Source organism: Primulina huaijiensis, chromosome 3 (assembly GCF_012295235.1).
Source record: "Primulina huaijiensis isolate GDHJ02 chromosome 3, ASM1229523v2, whole genome shotgun sequence".
Classification (NCBI taxonomy): Eukaryota; Viridiplantae; Streptophyta; class Magnoliopsida; order Lamiales; family Gesneriaceae; genus Primulina; species Primulina huaijiensis.
Genome location: NC_133308.1, coordinates 5,583,353 through 5,593,667, shown reverse-complemented (window position 1 = coordinate 5,593,667; position 10,315 = coordinate 5,583,353). Strand labels below are relative to the sequence as shown.

The 10,315-nt window shown below is 34.7% G+C and overlaps 1 protein-coding gene across 1 annotated transcript; it reads right to left on the bottom strand.

The window, feature by feature from the left end:
- Nucleotides 1-152: 152 nt before the first annotated feature.
- On the bottom strand, nt 153-2,585 carry LOC140973333 (U1 small nuclear ribonucleoprotein A). The gene is made up of 5 exons (XM_073436035.1): nt 2,400-2,585; nt 2,118-2,290; nt 1,490-1,583; nt 638-726; nt 153-523 (listed from the first exon to the last, which is right to left on the bottom strand). Exons 1-5 carry the CDS (start codon nt 2,485-2,487, stop codon nt 236-238), a joined length of 732 nt encoding a protein of 243 aa, XP_073292136.1. The 5' UTR covers nt 2,488-2,585; the 3' UTR covers nt 153-235.
- Nucleotides 2,586-10,315: the final 7,730 nt, after the last annotated feature.

Here is a 10,315-nt window from a genome sequence, read left to right as displayed (position 1 = left end):
TGGCGCAGGGGGAGAGGAGCTGCGCTATTTTGGTGAAATAACGCAGCCCCATTGGAGCATTGTGGCGCAGCGTTGGAGTTAAAACACCATTTTGCCGCAGCGTTGGAGTTGCCCTTAACTCCCAAAATAACCTTAACCTTACACTATAAATGAGTACAAGAAACATCAGTTTGTGAATTCCACTAAATTAAGGTTGATACAATATAAAAACATGGAATAACTCGGTGAAAAAGATTTACTTTTTGGCATAGGTGATCAACATTGGATTGTCTTCGGTTATCTTGAATCCTTGAAGCCCCTGCATTGCAACTGTCGACTGCATTTCATTCTCGTACTCAACAAAAGCAATTCCTGGCTTTGCTTCAACCATCCTAACTTCCTTAAATCCAGGACATTGACTGAACAGCATTTGCAACATCATTGAAGTTGTCTGAGGAGGAAGATTCTGAATGAATAAGATGTTATTTGGTGGAGCAGGAGCCTCTGGAACAGCCCTTGCACCTGCAAATGGTATTTGAGACAACTGCACCACGCAAAAAGATAATGAGTCGAGAATTCCTATAAAAACAGAAAATAATAGACAATGGAGACAAAAATGCAAAGAACTATATCAGGACAAAGTCCTAAATATCCTTACAGGAGGGGCAGCGCCATAGGCACCAGCATATGCAGGATTCAGACCCATTGATGCTTGATTAGCATCAGTTTGATCCTTTTTCTTTCTTCCTGCGTCACACACAGAAACATCCGGCTAATATAAACGGCCAAGAAGAAAAATTTGGGAATGCGAAAGTCCTGAAGAAAATGCACTCTCTTTCTCAGTATTGTACTCAACCCACAAATCTTAAAAACTACAGATTTCATTATCCAAATTCCAGGAAACACGTTTCAAGTATATTGTGAACAACAGACATTGTCAACCTTTTGAATTCTCTGCTCTATACAATGCAATAGCCATATACGTAAGAAGCAACACTATTCCCGAATCCGACTAGGGAAAGACGATCCGATTAGGGAATAGAAAGATACCCATGAAATGAGAGGCAAATTAACATCCGTATATGTTGTATAACAAATCCAAATTCATACTCATAAGAATATACAAGCCACAGTTCAGAGCTGAGCTAAGTTTTGATACCACACCTTCTGTTACATAAAATTGCAGGCCCTCAGATCTTCATAAACATATTTAACATGTTACTAATGAAGCCGACTAGATCACATCAAAAAATATGTTAACATGCATTTCTCTTTTCAAATTTGTCTTGTAAAATACCATACAATTTCACTGTCTTGAATGCTTATAAGTTTTAATTTTTGCAACACTGCACTTATAAAAGGAAAGGCTGAGTGATAGAGACAGATTACAGAAGAATGTATGAATGGTTTTGTATCACAATTGCTCATTTAGCTTGTGATTTGGAAGGACCATAAAATAAGCAAATACAGTTACATTCATACATTAAATTGCTCTAGAAAGATGACTTACCTCTATCGTCATGCTTCCTTTTTTTTTCTCGAGGCATAAAAGTTCCATCCGCCTTTGCAATGATATCTGATTTTGTCTTTGCATATTGTATCCTCTGCCATAGGTATACAATTAAAATACTTTCAAACACAGAAAAAGAGAATCTCACAACATATTAGCAGAGTAATAACAAATTGTCGATGCTATATTCACATTTCTCAACCAATGAGGCTATCACGAGGTGACTGCATAAACAAATGCACCCTTGCTCCATGGGAAAATATCAAGAAAGACGAGCAATTGCCTGGAGCTTGAGTTAACTGTTAACCAATCCGCTCATTACACGCAATATAAAGCCTATAGACACAAACTGTCCGCGGGGATTTAGATTTTCCTCGTTTTTATATGAATTTTAGTTGGAGTTTTTCTTCTAATATTAAAGCAAGATTCAGCTGTGCACCTAGTTGCTTCACTAATCAGAATGTAGAACGATAGATGTGAACCGAAACAGCTGGAACAAAAGAATAGCATTAACTCGATTTATTTTTCTGGTAAGATAGCAATTAGTGAATAATATCTCGTTAAAAACGAAACTGAAATTAAAGTCAAATACTGCAAAAGAGAAATTTTAAAAATCAGAAAAGCACACCATGGGCTTGTCGTAAAACGGAAACCCTTGCATCTGACGATGCGCATTGGCGGCGGAAGAAACCTCCTCGAAAACGACCCATGCTTGGCCCTTGTGTTTTAGGGTTTTGAACGCTAAAACCTCCAATATTTTCCCGAACTGTGAAAACACAGCGAGCAGAGATTTCTTCAATTCTACAGACAAACAAAAACAAAAACAAAAAATCATTCCGCTGCATCATCACTAACAAAACAAAAGTAATATCAATTTTTTTTACAAAATTACGTAAATTAAAGAACATACCGTCGAGCTTGGTTTTCTCGTTGAGGTTGTTAATGTATATTGTCATGTTGGGTTGGATTTCAGTGGCCGTAGGGTTAACCTCCGCCATGGATACGGCCGTCTACTGGTGACTTGCTCTGATTGAATTTCTAACAAAGCTATGACGTTCTTTGCGAAGGGTGTGGATTTGTTTTTGGGCTATCTATATTGGGCCATACCATTTGAGATTTAGCTATTCGTCACTTTCATATAGCCCAAATAGGGCCCAAAAAACAAAGATCAAGGGATAACAAATTAACAATTGTTGAAAAATTATTTAAAAATGTGTTAAATATTTGTGTTGAAAATGTGAATGTTGAATGTTGAAAATTAGGTAAAATTAGGTGTTGAATATTGAAAATTAGTGTGTGATGATGTAGGTAATGATGTATTTTATTTTTGGATTATTTGTAAAAATTTTCTATAAATAGATCTCTCATTTGTGAAGAAAATCACAATTGAGTTGAGAGAAAAATATTATAAAGTGTGTAGTGTGATAATTTTGAGAGTTTGAGATTTTTACTTTTTTACCGTAAATTTTTACTTTTTCACAACACGTTATCAGCACGAAGCTCTAAAAGTCCTCCATATTTTTCCAAGCTCCGAACAGAAGAAAAAGGTAACAAAAGTAATAATATTTATTTTACTGTTATTTATTTATTGTTTATATATGTAATATATAATATAATGTTATTGTTAGAAATAATAAAAATAATTTTTTCAAAAACTTGTTATAAATCCTGGGAGGATGTTAAGACGACATCCCACACTCCCGGTAAGGGATACGACAAGTATAAAAGCCTATAAGGAGTTTTAAAAAAAATTACTTATGACACCTAATTATAATAATGTGATATGATATACATAATTATTTAAATATGACTAATATTATATACACCATATTATTACCATAAAATTATACAAATACATACANAAAAAGTAACAACAGTAATAATATATATTTTACTGTTATTTATTTATTGTTTATATATTTAATATATAATATAATGTTATTATTAGAAATAATAAAAATAATTTTTTCAAAAACTTGTTATAAATCCTGGGAGGATGTTAAGACGACATCCCACACTCCCGGTAAGGGATACGACAAGTATAAAAGCCTATAAGGTTTTTTAAACAAAATAACTTATGACACCTAATTATAATAATGTGATATGATATACATAATTATTTAAATATGACTAATATTATATACACCATATTATTACCATAAAATTATACAAATACATACATTTATTTTCTTATACACCAACGGTAATAAACGGTAACAAAACGGCTAGTTTTTGCTCTATAAATACAATCTCACAAATACATTCAATCACTCCAACTTTCTCTTCTTCTCTAAAAATTATTCTTCATCAAATTTTCGAAGAAAAAAAGAAGATGGCTTTCACGAGGTTATTTTTAATTATTTTGGTTATCATACTCACCAGTCTTGTATTTATCGGAGAATATCCTCCTCGTGTGTTTTCTTTATTTTTACGAATACTTGTACTTGTTGTTTATCCATTACTTTGTATTGCAATATTCATTAACTAATAAAATGCATCGTAATTTTTAGTACCACCATGGCAAACTTGGCAAAGCTCGAATTCATCGCTCTTGATATTACTGGGAAAAACTATATGCCATGGACTCTTGATGTAGAAATGCATCTTGAGTCATTGGGTCTAAGCGAGACCATTAAAGAAAATGGTATATCTTCATCACAAGAAAAAGCAAAAGCTATAATATTTTTACGACGACACCTTGATGAAGGTTTAAAATGTGAATATCTCATCGAAAAAGATCCCATGGCTCTGTGGAAAGGATTAAAAGAGAGATTTGAACATATAAGGGAAGTTATACTTCCGACCGCCCGTGATGAATGGAATATGTTAAGATTCCAAGACTTTAAAAAAGTCAGTGATTACAATTCAGCGATGTATAGAATGATCTCGCAGTTAAAATTTTGTGGACATGAGGTTACAGAATCGGAAATGCTTGAAAAAACATTTTCCACGTTTCACGCATCAAATATAACACTACAGCAACAATATAGAGTGCGTGGATTTGCGAGATATTCTGAACTCATCGCCTGTCTTCTTGTGGCGGAACAGAACAACGAGCTATTAATGAGAAATCATCAGTCCCGACCCACTGGATCAACAACATTTCCAGAAGTAAATGCTGTAAGTAAAAATGAATTTAAACCTGGAAACCAAAATCAAATTCAAAGACAAGGTTTTGGTCGAGGTCGAGGTCGAGGTCGTGGACGTGGACGTGGACGAGACTCAGGTCGTGGTCGTAGACGCGGCCGTGGTTTTGAAAATAATCGAGATAGTTATTTCTATAACTCATCTCAAAATAACGACCCAAACCATCCACAGAAAAGGCATCAAGAAAACATGAGTGTTAGTGAAAATCACTCGAAAAGATTTGAAAGTTCTTGTTTCAGATGCGGAACTCCAGGACATTGGTCTCGTATTTGTCGAGCCCCTGAGCATCTTTGCAAACTTTATAAAGAATCAATAAAGGGGAAAGAAAAAGAGACCAACTTCACTGATCGAAGTGACCGTTTGAGTGATTCAACTCATTTTGATGCTGCTGATTTTATGAATGATTTCTCTGGAAATGATCAATATGTTGGTGGGATAGAAATGAACAATATTGATGCTGCAGATTTTCTCAATGATTTCTCTGAAAATGAACAATATAGTGGTAGAATATAAATGTACAATAATTTATTTTTCATGTATTTATATGATAATGTTTTATTGTACAATTATGATATGTGTTATATTTAAATATGTATTGTCATTAATTTTTTTTCATTGCATATTTTTTGAAGTTCAAATATGGAAAATGCTATGAGCAAAGCTGAAGTTTGCATACCCGATAGTGGTACAACGCACACTATCCTCCGAGATAAAAGATATTTCTTGGAACTAAAACCAACAAAAACAACGGTGAATACAATATCAGGTCCTGTAGACTTGATTAAAGGATGTGGTAAAGCACAATTTTTGTTACCTAATGGTACAAAATTTTTGATCAATGATGCTTTATATTCACCACAATCGAAAAGAAATTTGTTGAGTTTTAATGATATATATTCCCATGGGTATGATACTCAAACAATGAATGAAGGGAATGAGAAATATATGTGTCTTACCACATATAAATCAGGAAAGAAATATGTGATTGAAAAACTACCAATGCTCCCTACTGGATTGCATTATACACATATACGTCCCATTGAATCAAACATGGTAATTGATAATTCTTCAATATTAACCAATTGGCATGATCGATTAGGACATCCTGGTTCAACAATGATGCGAAGAATTATAGAAAATACACATGGTCATCCATTGAAAGACCAGAAGATCTTTCAGAATAATAAGTTTCAATGTAAAGCATGTTCTCTTGGAAAACTTATTATAAGACCATCACCAGCCAAAATCCAAACTGAATCACCAATGTTTCTTGAACGTATTCAGGGTGATATTTGTGGACCAATCCATCCACCATGTGGACCATTCAGATACTTTATGGTATTGATTGATGCCTCCAGCAGATGGTCACATGTATGTTTATTGTCAACTCGAAATGTTGCATTTGCAAGATTACTTGCTCAAATAATAAAATTGAGGAATCAATTTCCCGATTATACAATCAAGAAAATTAGACTTGATAATGCTGGTGAATTTACTTCCCAGACTTTCAATGATTATTGTATGTCTATGGGAATCATTGTTGAGCATCCTGTTGCTCATGTACATACTCAAAATGGATTGGCTGAATCATTGATTAAACGTCTGCAAATGATTGCTAGACCAATGATTATGAAAACAAAGCTCCCTATTTCTATATGGGGACATGCAATTTTACATGCTGCTTCATTAATTCGCATCAGACCAAGTGCATATCATAAATACTCCCCATTGCAGCTTGCATTTGGTAAAGAACCAGACATTTCTCATCTGAGAATTTTTGGATGTATGGTGTATGTGCCTATTGCACCACCTCAACGAAAGAAAATGGGACCTCAAAGAAAGATTGGAATTTATATTGGTTATGATAGTCCATCGATCATTCGATATCTTGAACCACAGACAGGCGACGTGTTCACAGCACGTTTTGCTGATTGTCATTTTAATGAGGAAATCTTCCCAATGTTAGGGGGAGAACAGAAACATACCGAAAAAGAAATTACATGGTATGTATCATCATTGTTACATCTGGATCCAAGAACAAAACAATGTGAAAAAGATGTACAGCAAATTGTGCACTTGCAAAGAATAGCAAATCAAATACCAGATGCATTTGCAGACACAAAAGGGGTAACTAAATCATATATACATGCTGCAAATGCCCCTGCTCGAATTGAAATTCCGAAGAAACAAATTGAAGATAGTCATGATGTCATTAAACGCCTGAAGCGTGGAAGGCCAGTTGGTTCCAAGGATAAAAATCCTCGAAAAAGAAAATTCATAGAGAAACACAATGATCACAAAATAGAGAATGATGTTCCTGAAGAAACACATAATGATCACAAAATAGAGAATGATGTTCCTGAAGAAACACATGATGATGAAAATGTTTTGTCAGAACCACAAACTGACGAGAATCATGAAATCTCTATCAATTATATTAATACTGGAAAAATATGGAACCGAAAAGATATAGAAGAAATTGATGATATATTTTCTTATAATGTGGCAATCGACATCATAAATGATAATGAAGATCATGAACCAAAATCTTTTGGTGAATGTAAAAATCGGCAGGATTGGATAAAATGGAAAGATGCCATCCAGGTTGAATTGGATTCGCTAAATAAACGTAATGTTTTTGGACCTATAGTCCTTACACCTGAAGGTGTAAAACCTGTTGGATACAAATGGGTTTTTATTCGAAAGCGAAATGAGAAAAATGAAATAGTAAGATATAAAGCTCGACTTGTTGCACAAGGTTTTTCTCAAAGGCCTGGAATTGATTATGAAGAAACGTATTCTCCTGTGATGGATGCAATTACGTTTCGGTATTTGATTAGCTTGGCAGTATCTGAAAATTTAGAAATGCGTCTTATGGATGTTGTTACAGCCTACTTATATGGATCACTTGATAGTAATATATATATGAAAATCCCTGAAGGATTTAAGATGCCTGAAGCACAAAGTTCAAAACCCAGAGAATGTTATTCTGTGAAATTACTAAGATCATTATATGGGTTGAAGCAATCCGGCAGAATGTGGTATAATAGGCTAAGTGATCACTTGATGAAAAAGGGATATGTAAATAATTCAATATGCCCTTGTGTTTTCATTAAGAAAACAACATCCGGATGCGTAATTATTGCTGTATATGTTGATGATTTAAACATCATTGGAACAAATAAGGAAATTCAAGAAGTTGTGTCATACTTGAAAGAAGAATTTGAAATGAAGGATCTTGGAAAAACCAAGTATTGTCTGGGTTTACAAATTGAACAAAAAGAATGTGGAATATTTGTTCACCAGACAAATTATACAGAAAAGATCCTTAAACGTTTTAATATGGACAAATCAAATCCTTTAAGTACTCCAATGGTTGTTAGATCATTAAACATAGAAAAGGATCCATTCCGTCCATGTGAAGATGATGAAGATATTCTTGGTCCAGAAGTACCATATCTAAGTGCTATCGGTGCCCTTATGTATCTTACAAATTGTACAAGGCCTGATATATCTTTTGCCGTAAATTTATTGGCAAGATTTAGCACATATCCAACAAAGAGACATTGGAACGGAATTAAACATATATTCCGTTATCTACGAGGAACGACAGACTTGGGACTTTTGTATTCAAAAGATGCTAATCCAAGTATAATTGGTTATGCCGATGCTGGATACTTATCTGATCCACACAAAGCACGTTCTCAAACTGGATATGTATTTACTCGTGGAGGCACTGCAATTTCTTGGCGTTCACAGAAACAAACACTTGTAACAACTTCATCAAATCATGCCGAGATTATTGCACTACATGAAGCAAGCCGTGAATGTGTGTGGTTAAAATCAATGACTCAACATATCCAAATCTCATGCGGATTATCATTCGACGAGAAGCCTGTGATACTATATGAAGATAATGCTGCATGTGTTGCTCAAATGAAAGAAGGATACATAAAAAGCGACAGAACTAAACATATTCCTCCTAAGTTCTTCGCATTCACCAAGGAGCTTGAGAAGAATAAATGTATTGATGTTCGTCACATTCAATCAAGTGAAAACTCATCAGATCTCTTCACAAAGGCACTTCCTACGACAATATTCAGAAAGCACATATATAATATTGGGATGCGCAATCTACGAAATTTGTGAAGAATTGTTCGTGTCAACATGAGGGGGAGTTTACGTGACTGCACTCTTTTTCCCTTACTATGGTTTTTATCCCAATGGGTTTTTCCTAGTAAGGTTTTTAACGAGGCAGTATAAAAACACGTAATGTATACAATCATTATGATCATCATCACAAGGGGGAGTGTTGAAAAATTATTTAAAAATGTGTTAAATATTTGTGTTGAAAATGTGAATGTTGAATGTTGAAAATTAGGTAAAATTAGGTGTTGAATATTGAAAATTAGTGTGTGATGATGTAGGTAATGATGTATTTTATTTTTGGATTATTTGTAAAAATTTTCTATAAATAGATCTCTCATTTGTGAAGAAAATCACAATTCAGTTGAGAGAAAAATATTATAAAGTGTGTAGTGTGATAATTTTAAGAGTTTGAGATTTTTACTTTTTCACAACAACAATAAGATTTTTTTTTATTATGAAGATTTTTTTTTTTAATGTTCACTGAGTTAAATGAGTGCTGATTTAATGAACCAAATGCCCAAATTGAAGATTTGGACGATCTGGTTGCCTAAAATCAAAGAGTGAGTGTTAAAAAGGAGTCGAATGTGTGTTTGGAGTATTCATTCCGATGCTCAAATCAAATACAAAATATATGATGAAATGAATATAAGATACTTTTAACACAAACAAAAAATCAAACTTGGTATTTATGAGAAAAACTATGGTTGATGGGGCTCGGGAGGCCTTTGAGATTGAGCTCAAATATATCAAAGCCAGGCTGTCGAGGAATCGATTTGAAAGGACGTTGAGCTCGAACAAGTCCAAACCGAGCTCGAACGCTCCAGAAGTAATATCAATCCATTTACACGGTTTGATCATATTTCATATGATAAAATGAATTATACCACATTTACCATATATAATGTCATATTGAACCTAAATCTATCGTAATGAATTTTTTCAACTCGTAATGATGGTCATAACATCATACACCCACTCATATAAATCCATCATTTTTCCTCCCCATATCATTTTTTATTTTTTTTATTTTCATGCAACTCGGAGATCCGGTTTTCCATCCGCTCGTTTGTTAAGCTACACTTGCTTAACTCGTTCCCTTAATTCTTAACATGTTAGCCTCCTTCCCTCCCCTTAGTGCTTCCTCTAGCTTTCGTCGAGAGCAGTCGAAGAGTCGGCTACTCGGACGAAGAGGTAGGAACATCGGAGATGATTCCCTCCTCCAGGTGCGCTCCCGACCTAGTGACCCTTCGTGTGTGGGCGAGGTGAAAGTCCCTCCAAGCCAAAAAAAGACTAGCCTCATATGGCAGGTCTACCATCCCCCTCTTCCAAGGACGTTCCGCTCATCCGTTCCTGATCCAACCAAGCCAAGCGGGAGGAAGGCCTCCGCCGAGGGATATACCCTCGACCGAGGAAATATAGTTGTTTTCATCTACCATCTACCATCTATAATACTACATTTCTGTTTTTTCGGTCGGTTCGGTTCGATTTTGACATATATAATCTGAAATCGAACCAAATAAACTTCGGTTT